The sequence below is a fragment of the Bubalus kerabau genome, chromosome 18, assembly GCF_029407905.1.
Source record: "Bubalus kerabau isolate K-KA32 ecotype Philippines breed swamp buffalo chromosome 18, PCC_UOA_SB_1v2, whole genome shotgun sequence".
In the NCBI taxonomy this organism is placed as follows: Eukaryota; Metazoa; Chordata; class Mammalia; order Artiodactyla; family Bovidae; genus Bubalus; species Bubalus kerabau.
Genome location: NC_073641.1, coordinates 60,806,375 through 60,827,429, shown reverse-complemented (window position 1 = coordinate 60,827,429; position 21,055 = coordinate 60,806,375). Strand labels below are relative to the sequence as shown.

At 46.0% G+C, this 21,055-nt stretch overlaps 1 protein-coding gene across 3 annotated transcripts in view; it reads left to right on the top strand.

The window, feature by feature from the left end:
• Positions 1-21,055, top strand: part of TRIO (trio Rho guanine nucleotide exchange factor) — a 363,130-nt gene that overhangs the window by 112,408 nt on the left and 229,667 nt on the right. For all 3 annotated transcript variants that reach the window (XM_055555138.1, XM_055555137.1, XM_055555139.1), the window contains exon 2: positions 18,029-18,103. In XM_055555138.1, the coding sequence (XP_055411113.1) occupies positions 18,029-18,103 (75 nt within the window). The remainder of the gene's footprint in view (positions 1-18,028; positions 18,104-21,055) is intronic.

The window sequence follows — 21,055 nt, the reverse complement described above, 5'->3', positions numbered from 1 at the left end:
GCCAAGCCAGGTCACGCCAGCAGTCCCCCAGACTTGGTGTCCCTAGCCAGCGACACCCTTCAGTCCCTCCCCACTCCCCCTTTGAAGCCTGGAAAGGTATCTTACTCCAGTGGACAGGCTGCTGACAATAGAGGGTTGGAAAGGGAGCACTTTTTCAGTTATTAAAATGTTAATCGTCACCATTTTACTCCAGATCTCTTCCAGAAAGTTGGTTCCTTTCATGTGCCTTTCAGTCTCATCAGTTTTCACTTCTTATTGTATTTTGGTTTGCCCCCTTCCACAGGACAGGCTGAGCAGGACCCCGAGACAGCTCAGGTGTAAGCTGGGTGCCCCTGGGTGGGGGGGGGAGTGTGACCAAGAGGTCAGGATAGCTGCAGACTCTTAGGCAGAAGAGAGGCCTTCCCAGGTGGCTCAGATGGTAAAGCATCTGCCTGCAATGCTGGAGACCTGGGTTCAATTCCTGGGTCGGGAAGATCCCCTGGAGAAGGAAATGGCAACCCACTCCAGTATTTTTGCCTGGAAAATTCCATGGACAGAGGAGCCTGGTAGGCTACAGTCCATGGGATCGCAAAGAGTCGGACACGACTGAGCAACTTCACTCACTCATTCACTTAGGCAGAAGACTACTCTGACTTTTGAATTGCCTTATAGTTCCTTAAATTATTTATAGTCCATCTCATGCGTGCGTGCTCAGGAGACAGGAATTGCCAAGGTGAATCGCTGATTTTTAAAAAGTAAGTTTTTTTGGTGGGTTTCGATGATAACTGCCCATGATGCATCCCCTTATAGAATGCAGTGATCGAAGGTAAATGGGCCAAGTTTACCCAAATCCATTATTTAAAAGCACTTAGCAAACCTGTCGGAGAAGGCAATGGCACCCCACTCCAGTACTCTTGCCTGGAAAATCCCATGGACAGAGGGGCCTGGGGGGCTGCAGTCCATGGGGTCGCTAAAAGTCAGACACGACTGAGCGACTTCACTTTCACTTTTCACTTTCATGCATTGGAGAAGGAAATGGCAACCCACTCCAGTGTTCTTGCCTGGAGAATCCCAGGGATGGGGGAGCCTAGTGGGCTGCCGTCTATGGGGTCGCACAGAGTCGGACACGACTGAAGCAACTTAGCAGCAGCAGCAGCAAACCTGTTCATCTGAGGATAAGCTGCTTCCTCGGAAGTCAGTGGTACTTGGCGTTCTAGGTGCTGTTTGCCCGCTGGGTAGTATCCTTGGGATTCTCATCCATTCCGTTTCACAGATGGAGGTGCCTCCATGGTCTTCCCACTGCAGGGATGGAGACATGGCAGCCAGGTTCCAGCCCCGACTCCTCCTTGCTGGACACTGTAGTCCCTTGACAGGAAATTTCCTTTCCAGTCCTGGCAGCTCGATGTCAGGTGCTGTCCATCAGTGTTTAACACCGGGGAGGGGGTGGTGGCCTGTAGCTTTAACACCCCCTTCCATACTCCCCACTCACCTGTAGGATCTGCGCCATCTCTCCCTGGGAAGGAAGTCGTCTGTAACCCTGGGCGGTCCGAGCACCTGGGCAGCAGGTGTGCTGAGGTCCCAGTGCCTCCTCCGGGGAAGGCCCTGCAGGTGCAGGCAAGGGCTGGTGGATGAGGGAGTCCCACACACCTACATGTAAATGTCCTTCCTGCCTGTCTGTTTGCATTTCTGTACTTGCATTTGCATTTCTATACTAATTGGGAAAAAATGTTCCCTGGGCTTCCCGGTGGAGAGATACTGCCTCTTTTCCTCGCCATCAGGGCCTGAGCAATTAGGGGATCAGAGAAAGGAAAACAGGTTCCCCAGCCTGCATGGCTTAAAAGCTTTGGGTCTTAGCCCTCTCTGATTGGAGCCACCGGGCAAGTCTAAGGAAGTCAGCTTTCCGGAGAGCTTGCCCTCCCTTACTCCAGCACCTCCTCCCCCATCCAGTCCTCCCACCTCTACCTCAGTTTCTTATTGCGGACCCCACAAGCGAGCAGGTAGAGACCCCACGGATCACGGCTGCTCCTGCCCGCCCCTCCCCCCTCCCCTGCCCCGAGCGGGTCTCAGCCCCGGGAGTGTCAGTGGGGGGACCAGGTGGGATGGTAGCATTGGGGTCCCGCAGTTGGAGTGTCTTCCGCATTCGTGAGGGTCCACACCCCCGCTGGAGCACTCCTCAGCCTTGCTGGCGCCACTGTCTGAGCCCAGAGTGAATCCAGGGCGGAGATGCTGCCAGGCGTAGGCTGGTACCTCCTCCGGTTCCCGGGGTCTCCAGCAGCGATTCCCTCCCAGAGGGGCATGTCTGTCCTCTTTCCCTTGGGAATTTGCATCTTTTTTTTTTTCCCTTTTCTCAATGAATATGCATGAGAATCCCAAGTGAGAGATGAGTCAGTCCACATTAAACCCATTTTTTATGTCAAAATTTGTTTTGCCATCAGTGTATCTGAATTTATGTGGCTTAATAAACATATTTTAAGCAGAATTTATAAAGTGTACTTTTGTGGGTATGCCGAGGGAATTTGAGGTGAAGGAGGTGGGAGGGAGAGGCGGTTAGAGAATTGAATTGGATTTCTTTGTCTTTTTTTTCCCCATTAGCCAGATGCATTACTTTTTTCAACTCTCTTTGTTGTTTCTTAAATTTCTTATTAGGAATTCAGTAGGAAGGTTAATAATAGGTCCTACTTATTAGAACTTCTTTTCCCTGCTTGCAAATGAAGGTAAGGCAGGACACCAGTACCTGAATGAAAAAAGTTTCTTTCACCTTAAAAGGCAGTGAGTCCCAAAGGCTAGGTTGCCCTGATCAGAGTTCAGTCAGTTCAGTTGCTCAGTCGTGTCTGACTCTTTGCAACCCCATGGACCGCAGCACACCAGGCCTCCCTGTCCATCATGAACTCCTGGAGTTTACTCAAATGCATGTCCGTTGAGTCGGTGATGCCATCCAACCGTCTCATCCCCTGTTGTCCCCTTCTCCTCCTGCCCTCAATCTTTCCCAGCATCAGGGTCTTTTCCAGTGAGTCAGTTTTTTGCATCAGGTGGCCAAAGTATTGGAGTTTCAGCTTCAGCATCAGTCCTTCCAATGTGTGTTCAGGACTGATTTCCTTTAGGATGGACTGGTTGGATCTCCTTGCAGTCCAAGGGACTCTCAAGAGTCTTCTCCAACACCACAGTTCAAAAGCATCAGTTCTTTGGTGCTCAGCTTTCTTTATAGTCCAACTCTCACATCCATACATGACTACTGGAAAAACCATAGCTTTGACTAGATGGACCTTTGTTAGACTTGCCCTTCTCCCTGGAAGCCACCACCCAGCAGTGTGGCCTCAGGACTGAAACTCAAACTATCTAATACCCTATTGAGCAGTCACGTCTTATTACGCTAAGTAGAGGGATCTGCAAGAAAGCTTCCAACTTAACTGTAAGTTGCATTTGGAATTCAGCCCGAAAGAAAACAAAGCAGCCACAGACACCACTTTTCTTGATTTCTAAGGTGTCCTTGCTTAGTGGGAGGGCGTTGCGCAGCCCAGGTCTCACCCTGCTCCAGACTGGCTGTCTTCCATGGCCAGCAAACATCCCAAGGGCAGAACTAAGCTTGCTCCCATGGGCGTCCTCAAGCAGCGGTTGTGTCCCAAGGTGTCTCACATAACGTTATTTCTGATAACGTTTCTGGAAACAAATGAAGAAAATTTTCAAAGCAGAATAGGTTTGCTGAATAACCGGGGCCAAGCACCTGTATGTAAGCCATCAAGTGGGCTTCTGATGACGAAAGAGATCATTGTCCTCCTCTCTTCACATGTTACAACATTATTTATGCTTTGTGATTTCCACCCTTTTAATTTTTTAAATTTAAATTTATTTATTTGTAATTGGAGGATAATTGCTTTACAATATCGTGTTGGTTTCTGCCATACATCAACATGAACCAGCCATAGGTATCTGTATGTCACCTCCCCCTTAAACTTCTCTCCAGGAGCCCCATTTTCTGTGTCAAGGACTTAGTTTTAGTGACAGTGATGGATATAAAATTTCAGTGACAAAAATCATAATTTCAGATGGATCTGTGTAGTTAATCACAACAGCATCTACATCTCTTATAAATAACAGTACCTGTACTTGCAAGGCATATTTATTTGCCCATCAGACTCTGCTTGTTATGTTCACACTGTCAAGGCTACTTCTTGGTCTAATACGTGTTTTGTTTTGTTTTATTTCGTTTTAGATGATAAGCTTCTTAAAATCAGGAACATGTCATTTAGGGGGAGCATCTCTAGGGCTTTTGAGAACACCTTGTGTAAATATGTCCTTAATGAAAACCAAGCGATGACAAGCATAATTGTAAGCTTCGTCCAAGGACTGTACTTTCTACTTTTTGGTAGAAAGTTCTGCCAAATTCTTTGATCTTTCTTGAAGACATATTTTTCTAGTGAATATTTGTTGAAATTAGATCCAAATGGAAGTAACTTTTCAGTTCTTCAGTTAAAAATTTCATTTCTTTGTGACATTTACCATATGTGATGTGTTAATAAGGGTAAATGAGTTAACAGGAATTTTGAGGCAAAAAAAAAGGACATACTGCATCATCTTCTATTTAACTGGAGGAGAATTGCTTTAGAGTGTTTTGTTGGTTTTTGCTGTACAACAGCGTGAATCAGCTATCAGCAAACACGTACCCCCTCCCTCGTGAGCCTCTCTTCCCAACTCCATCCCACCCTTTTAGGTCATCACAGAGCACCAAGCTGAGCTCCCTGCACAGATTCCCTCTGGCTGTCTGTTTTACACGTGGTGGTGTATATTTCTTGCTGTTGTTTAGCCACTAAGTTGTGTCTGACTCTTTGCAACCCCAAGGACTGTAGCCCGCCAGGCTCCCCTGTCCATGGGATTTCCCAGGCAAGAATACTGGAGTAAGTTGCCATTTCTTTCTCCAGGGGATCTTCCCGACCCAGGGATTGGACCTATGTCTCCTGCATTGGCAGGTGGGTTCTTTACCACTGAGCCACCAGGGAAGCCCAGTAGTGTGTGTAGAACATACTGTATCTTAACTTTGCTGAATGCTTTAGTAGAAACTTCGATATTGTGTATGTGTGATTTAATGTCTCTGAACATAGCTGGTTGCTGACTTACAATGGTTTAACTTGAGATTTTTTTCACTTTATGATGGTGTGAAAAGCATACACATTCAATGGAAACCGTACTTGTAATGTTGAACGTTGATCTTTCGGGGCCAGCCTTGTGCGGTAGGCACTCCCAGGACATGCTTGCCAGTGACCCAGACCTGCAGCTCCCAGACAGCTGCCCATTCACGGGGGTAAACAACCAATACACTTAAAGTCATTTTGTACCCAAGACAGGCTGCCCTGGTTTTTTTGTTTTTACTTTCAGTACAGTATTCAATAAATTACAAGAGACATTGAGTACTTCATTATAAAATAGAATTTGTGTTAGATGATTTTGCCCAATTTTCAGCTAATGTAAGTGTTATGAGCACGTGTACGATGGTCTTGCCTAAGTTATGATGTTCAGTAGCTTAGGTGTATTAAATGCATTTTCAATTTAATAAACTTCTGACTTTTATGATGGGTTTATCTGGATATAACTCCATTGTAAGTTGAGGAAGAACTATACGGTATTTTTGTTTAGTTGCAGTCTCTGGACGCTGGCACTCGGACTGCACGGAGATCAAATTAGTTAGTCCCAAAGGCAATCAACCCTGAATAGTCATTGGAGGACTGATGCTGAAGCTGAACCTCCAGGTATTTGGCCACCTGACGCGAAAAGCAGACTCTTTGGAAAAGACCCTGGTGCTGGGAAAGACTGGGGGCAAGAGAAGGGGGCGACCGAGGATGAGATGGTTGGATGGCATCACTGACTCAATGGACCTGAGTTTGAGCAAACTCTGGGAGATACTGAAGGACAGGGAACCCTGGCATGCTGCAGTCCATGGGGTTGCAAAGAGTCGGACGTGACTTAGTGACTGAACAACAACTGGACACTCAAATTAATTGGTAGCTTATTAAAATATTCAACCTTGATTTCTCTCTTTCCCTTTAATGGAAGGATAATCACCATAGTGTCTTGAAGACAGAAGGGATTGATGAGTGTTTGCTGCTGAACCCAAGGAGCTGGGAGGAAGATCCATGGGGAGGGTTGTGGCTTCTGCATCCTGGCTGCCTTCTACCCCTTCTCATGCCATCTGAGCAGCAGGACGTATTCAGAAGCAGAACCTTAGCATTTTAGGGTTCACGGAAAGAAAGCTGGGGCCTTCTTTGTGAAGAGAGGCAGGAATAAACCTAAATTTAAACGCAAGTCTTGGTTCATAGATTAGGGATTAAGTCTCTTTAACTTAGATGTGCAGACCGACTGCAAAACTTTGGCTTGGCCTCTTGTGCTTGTTTGTTCTGTACCCTTGATGCTCCTGGTTGGTAACGAGGCAGGTTGTCCTGGGTGATGTACTCCAGATCTGCTGGGATGTTACTGTTGGTGATAGATGACACCCGAAGGGTTTGGAGTGCTGTGGGGGTGCAGGGTGGGGGTCTCATCCAGCACTGGAGGGCTGTCCAAGGCTTCACAGATGGGGCGGGATTGGTCTGCGGAGGAGATGCGAGGGTAAAGGCTGTGTGTGTTCATGTGTGTGTGTGTGCATGTTGGGGGCTGGTTCTGGCTGATTGGGGAACAGTGTGTGTGTGCAGGTTCAGCTGTGAGCAAGGGTGGTTCACTGCAGGCCGTTAGAATTCCTGGAGAGGGTGTGGAGAGAGGGTCCCGAATGGGGGCGAGGAGTAGTGAGGCTGGAGGGGTAAGCAGGAAGAGATAAGAAAGCCTTCCTCAGTGATCAGTGCAAAGAAATAGAGGAAAACAACGGAATGGGAAAGACTAGAGATCTCTTCAAGAAAATTAGAGATACCAAGGGAACATTTCATGCAAAGATCGGCTCGATAAAGGACAGAAATGGTATGGACCTAACAGAAGCAGACGACATTAAGAAGAGGTGGCAAGAATACACAGAAGAACTGTACAAAAAAGATCTTCACGACCCAGATAATCACTATGGTGTGATCACTCACCTAGAGCCAGACATCCTGGAATGTGAAGTCAAGTGGGCCTTAGAAAGCGTCACTACGAACAAAGCTAGTGGAGGTGATGGAATTCCAGTTGAGCTCTTTTAAATCCTGAAAGATGATGCTGTGAAAGTGCTGCACTCAATATGCCAGCAAATCTGGAAAACTCAGCAGTGGCCACAGGACTGGAAAAGGGCAGTTTTCATTCCAATCCCAAAGAAAGGCAATGCCAAAGAATGCTCAAACTACCGCACAATTGCACTCATCTCACACGCTAGTAAAGTCATGCTCAAAATTCTCCAAGCCAGGCTTCAGCAGTATGTGAACCGTGAACTTCCTGATGTTCAAGCTGGTTTTAGAAAAGGCAGAGGAACCAGAGATCAAATTGCCAACATCCGCTGGATCATGGAAAAAGCAAGAGAGTTCCAGAAAAGCATCTATTTCTGCTTTATTGACTATGCCAAAGCCTTTGACTGTGTGGATCACAATAAACTGTGGAAAATTCTGAAAGAGATGGGAATACCAGACCACCTGACCTGCCTCTTGAGAAATCTGTGTGCAGGTCAGGAAGCAACAGTTAGAACTGGACATGGAACAACAGACTGGTTCCAAATAGGAAAAGGAGTACGTCAAGGCTGTATATTGTCACCCTGCTTATTTAACTTCTATGCAGAGTACATCATGAGAAACGCTGGGCTGGAAGAAGCACAAGCTGGAATCAAGATTGCCAGGAGAAATATCAATAACCTCAGATATGCAGATGACACCACCCTTATGGCAGAAAGTGAAGAGGAACTAAAAAGCCTCTTGATGAAAGTGAAAGTGGAGAGTGAAAAAGTTGGCTTAAAGCTCAACATTCAGAAAACAAAGATCATGGCATCCGGTCCCATCACTTCATGGGAAATAGATTGAGAAACAGTGTCAGACTTTATTTTTCTGGGCTCCAAAATCACTGCAGATGGTGACTGCAGCCATGAAATTAAAAGACGCTTGCTCCTTGGAAGGAAAGTTATGTCCAACCTAGATAGCATATTCAAAAGCAGAGACATTACTTTGCCAACAAAGGTCCATCTAGTCAAGGCTATGGTTTTTCCAGTGGTCATGTATGGATGTGAGAGTTGGACTGTGAAGAAAGCTGAGTGCCAAAGAATTGATGCTTTTGAACTGTGGTGTTGGAGAAGACTCTTGAGAGTCCTGTGGACTGCAAGGAGATCCAACCAGTCCATTCTAAAGGAGATCAGCCCTGGGATTTCTTTGGAAGGAATGATGCTGAAGCTGAAACTCCAGTACTTTGGCCACCTCATGCGAAGAGTTGACTCATTGGAAAAGACCCTGATGCTGGGAAAGATTGAGGGCAGGAGGAGAAGGGGATGACAGAGGATGAGATGGCTGGATGGCATCACTGACTGGATGGACGTAAGTCTGAGTGAACTCCGGGAGTTGGTGATGGACAGGGAGGCCTGGCATGCTGCGATTCATGGGGTTGCAAAGAGTCGGACATGACTGAGGACTGAACTGAACTGAACTGAGGGGTAAGCGGACGTCAGGTCTTGAGGACCTCTGTGCCACGTCTCGGAGTCTGGACTTGATTGGACGTGTCGACTAAAAAATACAGTCACAACCTGAAAGTAAGAGTTATTTTATTTTGGTGGGGATATTTAGGACTCTGAGTGCAGGAGAAGATAACTGAGAAAACTGCTCTAAGGAGGTAGGGGTGGGAAGTCAGGCTCTATGCAATTTGCACAAAGGGAGCAGGCAGTCTGAACATCAAAGATCAGGTATCAAGTTAAGGAATTTATAGCATTCTGTGCAGCTGAGGATGCAAGGCAGTGGATCCCTGAATTCACTCCTTTCGTGTGCAGCTCAGCTCTCCGGGCCAGTCCTGTTTCCTTGATCATCTTGCTGCTTGCATTCTCCTAGCTCCTCAGCAGTCACCGTGGGGGCTGGCGGCATCTGCTGGATCTCAGTTTGGGGAGCCCTCGTTCACATTTGGAGACCAGAAATCGCTGATGGTGGTGACAAGTCTTGTTTATTAATATGGCAGGAGATATTTTCATTTCACAGTAGCCTCTGGCGAATTTTAGGGGAGTGGATTTGGGAGATGTGCATTCAGGGGGAGGGTGCCAGAATGAATCCCAGGGAGTCGTGAGCATCCATTAGGAGGTTGTTGGAGGCACACATGCAAGGGTCATGCTGGCTGGTGGACACAGTACTCCCGAGTGTGCAGGAGAGGATGGGGGCAGGGCCAGCCCGGGTTCCTGGTTAAGTCGTGCGGTGGGTGGTTTGTAGGGCCCGGTACTGCACTGGGACCCACACCGTGGGGACCAGGTCTGGGAAGATGTGTGAGAGTTCAGGGTTAGATATTTGGGGAAGACCGTACCCCAGGCACCTGCCCACTGGTTCACCACCCCTCTTTGTTCCAGCCAAGACTGACCACAACCATCTCTCCCCATAAATCCTACATCTTAGACCACATCTCTCATTCTGATTTCCTGTCGCTGCATTTTTCCACACTTGTGTGTCTCTCACTGTACAGCCTTACTACTCATGTTGCTTTGCCAAACACACTGAATTCAACAAAAGGACCCTAGATTACGCTGGATGTGCAAGTCACCCCAGATCAGAGCAAATCAGTGCATACCAAGAGGAGTTTTAATACCACCCATTTATACCACTTCTCTGTAATCGAGAGCCTTTTTGTAGGTAATAATCAAAAAGATATTTAAGGGAAAGAGTAGATTTATAGCTTTATTTTCCAAAGCCTTTTACAGAATTTGATTGTGATGTGCATTAAAAAAATATACATGTCTATTAGATTTTTTTATTTGGTAGATGGTTAGGGTGCTACCATTTATGGATTGTTTGCTGTAATGATTAAAGAAGTTGCGTTTTAGCATTCAGCCTTGGTTGATTTGATCCAGTTGTATGGTTGTATGACTGTTACTCGTTGGCTGCAAATTAACTTTTTAAACAGCTTTCCTGAGAGGCTGCTCCTTGTGTAAAGCAAATCTTACTTGATGTCCGTCAGCACACAGAGCTATATGTCTGCAAGTGTGTGTGTGTGTAAATGTAAATGTAGTTTAGCATGAGTGATAGGTCCCAAGATGCAGCCTGGGGGAGCTTCCCCCAGAGACCTCTCCGGCAGTACCAGCATAAACACAGCCAGACGGGTTCTTTCTCTTGGCATCAGACAGACATGAGGATAAGGTTTCTCTGTGCTTGGCCCCGTGCTGGCCCCCGGGGAGGCAAAGATGAGTGGCACATCTGGGCACATGGATCTTTTTTGATTTATGAGATTGTAGAACTCCCACCCCCACTCCTTTTTTTTTGGTACTCCTCTTCCTATTTTGACTGTTGGAATATTTCCTTTCATTGGCCTATTAGTTATGCTTTTAAATTAACCTCTAACACAGTTACCATGTAATTAAATCGTCAAATGTTAAAAATTCTACAGATGTTTCCATTACAGTAAAGTATGTATAATAGTCAAAATATTCTTGTTATGGTTTCTTTTTTGTGTATGTGGTTATTTTTCTTTGTTTTTCTGTATTTTGTGCTCAAGACATTAAAAGTCAGAGCTCTTTTAAGTTGAAACATTCTTAACAGCCTCGAATCAATCAAACCTCTCTCGCAGTATGATGTTACAGGCTATTGCTTCTAAAATTATGTGAAGGAATAAATCAGTGAGCCTGACAGTTATTATAACCATAAAGGTTATAAGTAAAAATTATAATGCTGCAGTATGAAACCCCATCCATATTCCTGCGTGGTGGCCTGTGAACATGTCCCTGTTCTTGGTATAAACACTTCACTTTATATGCAGTCTGTTGCTGCTGCTGTTCAGTTGCTAAGTCGTGTCGACCCTCGTAATGGTCTTGTGTGTGTGGACTGCACTTACAGATATATGGAAAAATAATATGTCTTGCATTGTTTTGATTTTTTATATATTAGTAAAAAATGATACATACAGCATTTGATTTACAACCTTGTTCCCCCGCCCCCCGCCCCAACATCTTCAGAGAGGATGCAGGCTTACAGCTTCCTTCCTACGCAGCACTGATCTCAGTGCTTGCCGGGCCAAAAGCCCTGATAGCGCAAACCGCGTGCCCCGCGCGGCACCGCTCCCCGTGATCCGTGACTAATCCTGCAGGCACTGCAGAGAAAGGTCCGGACTCGGAACTGCGGACGGCCTGCCTGGAAAGGGTGACGTCACCTCTGTCTGCGCGTGCGCGCGGCCGCTGATGCAGAGATGTATCACCCAGCTCTTTGTGCTCTAGGGTGCGTGCGCGCGCGGCTCTCCCCTAAATAAAGTAATGAGTAAAATAAGGTGATCACCACCAAGACTCCGTACTAATAGGAACCCTCCAGCTTACTGCTGCACGTTGCTTTTCTTTGTTCTTTCAAGATGCTGCTTTATTTATTAATACTTTTTTTTTTTTTTGCTGCCACAAGCTGTGTTTTTATAAGGATGGGAATCTTTGCAGTCCTCCCCCACTTTCAGGTTTCCCACTTAGTAAATACTAAAGTAGAACGGCTGACGGGCAAATGCAACCTCTGAAAACTGAAAATGGATGAGCAGGGCAGTTTGCCTTGTCTTTTAGGGACAAATCCCAGTGAAGGAGGTGAGGTGGGCTGTTCAGAACAAGGTGCCAGTTCATTGGTTACAGCTCAAATGGGGAAGAAATGACAGTATTTTTTTTTCCCTAACACTGTTTTTACTTAAAAAAGAATTGACTCATGTAGTTAGAGGATTAGGTATAATTTCAAATGACTACTAATATATGTCAGTAGTCCCAGGAGAAATATGGAGGGAAAATACTAACCTGTGTTTTGGTTTAGACTTTTAAAAATTTGATTCATTTTTAAAACTCATTTGCTTTGCTTCATCTTAATTCTTTTTAAAACAGCTACATAAATTTTGTTGGGATGATGTGCGGCATAAAAGCTTTTTGCTCATTGTAAAAATATTTCTGTGGTGCTTACTTTTTAAATTAAAAAAATAACAACACGTTGGGGGGGGGGGCAGGTGGCTCTTCCTTTTCTGTTTGTTGTTTTTAAAAAATCTGATACCAAGGAAGTGACCAAGCCTGTGAGCATTCTGGTCAGCAGTGACTCGCTTCAGAAGGTATTTGTTCAGAGTAACAATGCAGTACCTCCCTGTAGAGTGGAGGGGTAAAAAATAAGTTGATTCGACCAGTGGGGTATTAGATAGTTTGAGTTTCAGACCATTGGTACAACTAAAAGATTTTCCATTGTTGAATAACTTGTGGAATGTTTACTCTTAGGACCCAGAGGTTAATTTTCCTTGTTAGAAGTGTAAGTCATACTATAGGCATCTGAACAATACCGAGCTTAATAGTTTACAAACCTGAAACAGAAAGTGCCAGGGAACACCGGGGTGCCTCTTGGGGGGTTTCAGGGGCAAGAAGCTGGAGAAGTATGTTCTGTTAGTTCGTTCGTCCGCTCATTCATTCCTTCATTCAGCCCATGTTCATTGACCATCCTGTGCCTGCCATCTGGGAAACAGCAGGGAAAGAAACAGACGTGTCCTCTGGCTTGCAGGTGGATTTAGAGGAAGAGAGGGGAAAAGCGGTCCTCCTGATGGGTAACGTAATACAAGTCACTTTACGGAATGTAGATAATTTGGAAGTGGGGGGGATTGAAACAGATCACAAATCAAGAGACTGCTGAGCTAACTAGCAATCTGAAAGGTGATAGCAGAATCAATTTTGGCAAGTCACATCATGCTGAACCTGGAGGACGGGGTTTGGGATATTTTTAAATGAAATGTTAAAATCTCCGAATATTCACATATGATTGCTTGAGGGAAAAGTTGTTATTTGTGTTGACTGAAACCAAAGGAACGAGGAAGGAAGGTCATCAACCACTAACTGCACATTTGTGTTCACAATGATGAAATCAGATTTGTAGGTGCCCCGCCCCCCTCCCACTAGCATTCAAGAAACCTCAAGATCTAGAGTAATATGAACGTTTATCATATGAACGTTCTGGTCAAATTTCTTTCACATTTGGTTTAAGAGAGCAGTTGTTGCCTGCCTTTTAGGCCTCCCCTGCGACATACCCTTTGCACCAAGAAGACGTTGGGTGAGCTTTGGCTGACTGCATCTTCACTGTGCCCTGAAGCTAGCATTTCATTAAAATTCACATGGGCTTCTCTGTCTCAACAAAATGTACTTTAAATTGTAACAAGTGTCCAGTCTCTCTACACACACTTCAGTATCAGTTCAGTCGCTCATTCGTGTCCGACTCTTTGTGACCCCATGAATCCCAGCATGCCAGGCCTCCCTGTCCATCACCAACTCCCGGAGTTTACCTAAACTCATGTGCATCAAGTTGGTGATGCCATCCAGCCATCTCATCCTCTGTCATCCCCTTCTCCTCCTGCCCCCAATCCCTCCCAGCATCAGGGTCTTTTCCAGTGAGTCAGCTCCTCACATGAGGTGACCAAAGTATTGGAGTTTCAGCCTCAGCATCAATCCTTCCAGTGAACATCCAGGACTGGTCTCCTGTAGGATCCTGGTTGGATCTCCTTGCAGTCCAAGGGACTTGCAAGAGTCTTCTCCAGCACCGCCTGTGTAATTGGAAAAGTATGTAATTTACGAAATAGTCCAACAACTACACGTCCTCTGACTTTGGCCATTTACCTCTGTTTATTATCCCCATTCATGTTGCTTTTCTCTCTCTCTCTCTCTTTTTTTGCCCTGTCCTCAGTTTAGTCGCTGAGTCGTGTCTGACTCTTTGCAACCCCATGGACTGCAGCATGCCAGTCCATCATCAACTCCCAGAGTTTATTCAAGCTCATGTCCATCGAGTTGGTGATACCATCCAACCATCTCATCCTCTGTCATCCCCTTCTCCTCCCGCCTTCAATCTTTCCCAGCATCAGGGTCTTTTCCAGTGAGTCAGCTCTTCGCCTGAGGTGGCCAGAGGATTGGAATTTCAGCTTCATTATCAGTCCTTCCAGTGAATATTCAGGACTAATGTCCTGAAACTCTCTCTGTGAAGTTTGGCGGCCCTTGGAAGTAAAGTGCTGAGTCACGTGGTCTGTGGCACTGGTGTGGTCTGGGGTCTCGCAGTTGTCCCTCTGAGATGGCATTCACCAGTCCTCTCCCCAGAACGCTGAGAGTGTGGAAGGACAGACGTGTGCTTCCAGCATGGTTGCTGGGTGTATCCTTTGTTCCACAAGTTTAAGAGCCACAGCTTGGTCCTTTTATGTATCAGGAAGCCTGGCAGTAGGAGTTATCCTATCTGTAGTGTAGTCTGGAATCACTGGAATAGCCCAGAAGCCATTTATTTGTAAGTTTTTTGTAGTCATGCGCTCCATTTTCATAAATAGCTCTTCAGGGCCTGGAACAGAATCTGCCTTTTGATCTGAGGACATTTCATGGCTGAGTTCTTCCTGCTTTTTATTGAAAGTTACATGATATATTTAATCTGGCTTTAGTGTGTGTGTACAGGCTGCCTCTGTCTTTTGCCTGTTTTTAAAAATGGAAACCGGGTTAAACATAATGCTTAGGTGACTGCCTAATAATAGCCACAAACTCAGTGTCTTGGTGTGGTTAGTTTTATGGTTCTCTTTTTTGTTTTGTTTTTTCTGTTTTCTGTTTTAGATGTTTTCACTGTCAATTTTTAAAAACAGTAACATCTCTTCTTCTGTGGCATATTCAACAAAAATATTGCAGTGAAACTATTTAGAATTTACATTCTCGTCTATGTTGGGACATGTACATATATCATAATAAACACATTTCCACACCAGTTTAGCCATTGATTCACATGTCTTTCTTCCTCTGGAAAAATGGTGAATCTTACTTAATCTAGAGAGGCTATTCAGGAACTGGTTGGCTAGAGTAGCTACTTTTAAGACACTGAGGATCCACGGGAGCCAGTCTGTGGCTTACAGTGGGGCATGGCAGGTGAAGGCTGTTTCGTTTCCTTCACTTTTGTTTTCCCATCAGTACAATCATCTTCCTGTGCGGCGGCCGGAACATGGCAGTTCTAACTAGCATCATTCGCGCCATCAAGGTCATTAATAAATATTGTAGCCTAGAGTCGGCAGGAATTGTCAAGTACGCTGGCCTCTCCTGGGGTCCCTGCCCAGGAATCGGGACCTTCTTCTTGCTGAGGGTTGTATGACAGGCAGTGCTTCTGCTGTGGTGTGGAGCCCAGGACAGCCGTGTCAGTGGCATCTCCCTGAAGGCTCTGCCCTGTCCTGGCTGGGGCGCCTGCGGGCACAGGCTGTTGAGGAAACGGCCGGAAGCAGCGTTTTCTTATCTGGTGGTGGTGGAAGGGAATCCTCTTTTCAAATCCCCATGGGATTGAGGATCCGCAGCCACGGCTCGCTCCCTCCGAGCATCCTGCCATTTGATCTGCTCCTCCTTGCCACATGGGTGCCACGTGCGGCTCACAGAACTTTCCATCCCGCGCCCTGCCCTCCAGGTACTTATGAGCTCGTCTCCAGGAAGGCTGCCATGGTGCCTGATTCCTCTTTGTATTTGCCTCCCCCGCTGCCATCCATGTTCATATCAGCTGCAACTGGGATGTCGTCAGTCTTTGTGGACACATACAGTGAACCGCCCAATGATGGGCAATAAACTCCTGAGACGATATTGCGTCCATTCAAGGGTTTTTGAAGGAAGCTTAAGGATGAAATTATAAACCGCTTGGCTCCTGTCTTGCCTTTTATAAATAGCCCCTGTTTTAAAAGCTTGGTGGGTTGCCAGTGCAAGGCAAGGTATGCTGCTGCTGCTAAGTCACTTCAGTCGTGTCCGACCCTGTGCGACCCCACAGACGGCAGCCCACCAGTGGCCCCCCCCCCCCCCACACCCCCGTCCCTGGGATTCTCCAGGCAAGAACATTGGAGTGGGTTGCCATTTCCTTCTCCAGTGCATGTAAGTGAAAAGTGAAAGTGAAGTCGCTCAGTCATGTCTGACTCTTTGCGACCCCATGGACTGCAACCTACCAGGCTCCTCTGTCCATGGGATTTTCCAGGCAAGAGTACCGGAGTGGGGTGCCATCGCCTTCTCCAAGGCGAGGTATAATGGAAAGCAAAAGAGGCTGGCAATGTGGAGGCCTGGGTTCTGTGTCGAGCGAGCTCTTTCTCAGCCAGCTGGGTAATGTGCTAAGCCCTTGGACATTTCAACGTCCATGATTTTCTTGTTGTTTAGTCACTGAGTTGGGTTGGACTCTTTGCGACTAGTTGCATCCTGTTAAACTGGGTTCTTCCTACATAGGTATTCTGTGGACAGGGTTGTTACTAATCTACCCATTCTTTGCTTCTGGGAATAATAGGTTGTAGAGACTAGATCCTGTTCGAATTCTCCCAAAGGGGCTGGTGTGGTTGCTGTTTGTGCCCTTGTCTCAGCAGGCTGGACTCCGGCCTCGAGTCAGGTCCTGGTCCTTATCCTGAGCTGGAGTCGGGGCTGCAGGGAGCTTGCCCTAAACCTGCAAGCACAGAGGTTTGGGCCAAGTTTGTCCACACACTTTGAGGCTCCCCTTCTGCTACTCATGGTTTCCCCTCTTGGTTGGAGCTCCCGAGGTCGCCCTGAGCTGTGTCCTGACTTGTTTCAGCAGCTCCAGGTGGCTTAGGCCGGGCCCTGCCCTCAAGTCCTTATAAAGGGACTTCCTCTATCCTGCTTTTGGTCCCTCTCCTGTCTGTGCCTTGAGACAGGCGGTTTTTACAGGTTTCAGCCCTGTGGCAGGGCTGGTCTGTAGGAACCGCTCAGGCACATGAGACATGGAAACTCTGATCACTTACCAAGAGCATTTTTCTTACCAAGAGCTTTCAGGTCTGTGCCTTCCATTGGCTATTACCAACTCACAGTTTGGATCCTTTCCTTATACTGTTTTGACAAAAACAGACAGGAAGATAGGGTTGGGGCAGTAGTCTTTAATTTTTTTCAAGAGATTCCTCTGCCATGAATGACAGTTACTGGGTTTAAAAAAAAATTTTTTTTTAGATGTAAGTTTATTTATTTTTAATTGGAGGATAATTGCTCCACAGTATTATGCTGGCCTCTGCCGTACGTCAACCAACATGAATCGGCCTTAGGTGTACATATGTCCCCTCCCTTTTGAACCGCCCACAGTCACTACTTTGATGAGAATGGCCAATATCTTGAACCCAGATGACCCCTGTAGAGACCTCCAAGAGTAAAATCCTGAGACATTATTACAGGTGTGAACATCCTGACCCCAAACTCCCGTGTGGGCAGCCACCCTGGCGAGTTTCGGCCGGACATGTTTGGGCTGCCAGGGTTCCCTTGGCTTAGATGGACATTGGCTTGTCCTAAACTGGGCTTCCTGGCCAGAGTATTTCCACTTGGCCTTCAGCGACGTTGGCGGGGGCGTGGGGAGAGCTGGTTTGATGTGAGAAGAGGGACCTGGGCCACCCTGTGAGGCAGGTGACACCAGGCCATCTTGGCACGTTCGCCAGTGACATTCCTCCAGGGGGGCATGACCCAGAAAACCTGGAAGGACAGAGCCAAGAGGGAGCGGTGGCCGGTCCCCAGCTATTTATAATCCCTGCTCTCCTCCCTGACACTTTTATTTTTAACCAGATTCGCAGATAGGATGTGGCTTTGAGCTCCCCCTAGAGGATTTAGTGTGCCACGAATCATAGTTGTTTTTTTTTTAAACAATGTTGCTACTTTATTTGCTACTGTTTATGTTAATCATGGAATTACAACTGAAGATTTGTGAAACAATCTGGACTGATTTCACATCTAGTCTTTTGGGGACTGATTCTTTATTTAAGGCTGGAAATGACCAAGAGAGCCTGCTTAGTCTGGGAGCCTCGGGGTCTGCATCTGCAAGTTGTTCTTCCTCATTAAAGGAGAAGGATCAGGGACTTTCCTTCATAGAATAAAAAGTTAACTTCATGGGTGTAAAGAAAGCAGCTGTGTTGGCATTGGAGATAAGGATGGTTCAGAAATTAAATGACACTCAAGCAACCCAGTCATTGTATTTTCTCCTTTGTCTTTCAGGGTTTCGAAAAAACGATGAAATGAAAGCTATGGATGTTTTGCCAATTTTAAAGGAAAAAGTTGCATACCTTTCAGGTAAAGTTTAACTTTCTTATCTGCTTTATTGTTCCTTGTACCTTGATACAATGTCAGAGTCCAAAATACTAAACTATAAACTAACTCACCCATCATAACATAACAGCATTGTCATTTCAGTGGATTTTTAACTGCTTTATTCTTGTAGCGTTGGCCTAAGAATTTGTTGCCCAAAGCATTTTCTTCTAGCTGGCAGGCACATTGTTGGTCAGATAGCATTGGTAATTACAACATGTTCATGTCTGTCATTCAACACATTTTGACTACCTTCCCCAGTCAGTTAAGTAAAAGAACTGATTTTTCAAGGTCTATCATCTCAGCAAAGGTGGTGGGAATGTGACCAGATCTAGAGGTGTCCAGAATTCCCACCTTTCTTCCCGGTCCTGGAATTCCAGGAAAGCCCTCGTGTTCCCTGCCAGAGGTCCCCCGCTGAACAGTAGACCTTGGTTTTGGGGACTCCTGGCCCTCCTGCAGTGTGAAGACAGACTCTGGACTAGTCTCCCAGGCTCTGGGGCACTCACCTGCCCTTCCTCTGCACATAGAGGGTCTGCTTTTGGGCCATCTGCCCAGAGGCTCCCTCCTGCCTGAACAGAACAGTCGTTGGGTATTATACCTTTTCCTAATACTTTGGCCACCTGATGCGAAGAGCCCACTCTTTGGGAAAAGACCTTGAGGCTTGGAAAGATTGAAGGCAGGAGAAGAAGGGACAACAGAGGATGAGATGGTTGGACGGCATTGCTGACTCAATGGACATGAGATTGAGCAAGCTCCAGGAGATGGTGAAGGACAGGGAAGCCTGGTGTGCTGCAGTCCATGGGGTCACAAAGAGTTGGACACAACTGAGTGACTGAACAATGACAAGCACCAACTCACGTGTTACAAAAGAGAGGTTTGCAGGAGTTTTCTGCTATGTTTGAGCAGGAAGTATCAAATATATCTGTAGATTGTCACGTGCTTTTAGACAGTTTTCCTGGATGTGTTTCCCTTGATAAATTTTTATCTTTCTCAAACAGGCACACTCTGCTGATCTGATGTCTCCTCTTGAACACATTTTATTTAAAGTTTGTAGCACGGCTAGCTGCTCTGATATGTTCTGTGGGTCATTTCAGCGTGTGGGACGAATATATACTTAGGACGCAGCTTCCTGTGGTGTTTTGCTAATGTTATTTCGCTTTCTGTCTCATAGTGTTTCTTGGGCCCTGTTGAACACTGTTTGATGGTTTTGCTGAAGTAAATCTAACTCAAAGTGACTTTGAAAGGTTAATAGAAAAGTAAGAGGTTCATGAAAAGAAGACACTTTTTTTTTTTTTTTTTAACTTTTTCGTCTTTATTTTGTATGGGGTCTAGCGAATTAACAATGCTGTGATAGTTTCAGATGAACAGGGAAGGGACTCAGCCACGCATACACATGTGTCCATCCTCCGCCAGCCCCCACGCCCCCGCATCCAGGCTGGCACGTAACCCTGAGAAGAGTTGCATGTGCTGTACAGCAGGTCCTTTTTGATTATCCATTTTAAACACAGCAGTCTGTATGTCCATGACCATCCCAAATTCCCTAACTATCCCTTCCCCTGCTGCTGCTGCTAAGTCGCTTCAGTCGTGTCCGACTCTGTGCGACCCCATAGACGGCAGCCCACCGGGCTCCCCTGTCCCTGGGATTCTCCAGGCAAGAACACTGGAGTGGGTTGCCATTTCCTTCTCCAATGCATGAAAGTGAGAAGTGAAAGTGAAGTCGCTGAGTCATGTCCGACTCTTAGCGACCACATGGACTGCAGCCCACCAGGCTCCTCCGTCCATGGGATTTTCCAGGCAAGAGTACTGGAGTGTGGTGCCATTGCCTTCTCCACCAGCTACCAAAGATTAGTTTTCTAAGTCTGTGAAGAAGATACTTTTGATTGTTGGAAAAACTTGGTTAAAAAAAAAAAAAAGTGAAAGGGGAGGGAAAAAGCCCTTCTTGATGCATGGCAACCCACTCCAGTATTCTTGCCTGGAGAATCCCATGAGCAGAGGAGTCTGGCAGGCTATATGGTCCATAGGGTCCCAGAGAGTCTAACACGACTGAAGTGACTTAGCATAACACACACACCACAGTTTTGCAGTATTCCTAATTTTTGACCAGAATTGGCCAGTTAAAGTAGCGTGAGGTCCTTGCTGTTGCCTTAAACTTGCTGTTATCTTATTTAGGAAGGGAAAAGAAACTGTCATCGGCCCCCAAAGAGCCCTGTTCCCAATCCCAGGTTCCTCCACCACTCCTCTGATGTACTTTTTGCTCTGACTCCATTTTAAAAGACATCAGGGGTATTTAATATTATGGTAACTTTGTAAAAGCTCTCCATGTGAATGACTTTTAGTAAATTAAATCAAAGTGCACTAACAGGGCTTTGAAAAAGCAGGCCAAAGGATCAGAGATTTTGTGAGATACCTATGAGCTCAAGCTCTCTTAAGAAGCCAGCATGGATGCCTTGAACTTGAATATATCTGATCCTCATTCTCACCTCCAGGTACCCGGAAAAGTAGTCCTCATTGCACTTAAGTGAGATAGCACAGAACTGTTTTCCCCATTCAGAGGGGGAAGTAAATGAGGTGAAATGACACATCTAACGTCTGGTGAAGTCAGGAGGAGGGGCAGTAACAGAAGCGCCCTGTAGTTTAGTGTTGGATGTATGTAAGGTATATTTATAGTTTGCATATTTAGTGTATTACATATATTTAATGTCCTGCATGTGTGCACATTTAATGTATGTGTATATATTGGGTTGGCCAAAAAGTGTGTTAGGGTTTTTCCAGAAGCTGTGATGAAAAAACCTGACCGAACTTTTTGGCCAACCCTACATACATATATAATGTCAGCCTCTGCATGTTCCTATGCCATTAGGGTTTGGGCCTTAAAAGAACTCACAGGCAACCTCCGTTTTTTTTTATCCCTTAACTTTTTATCATGGCACATTTCAA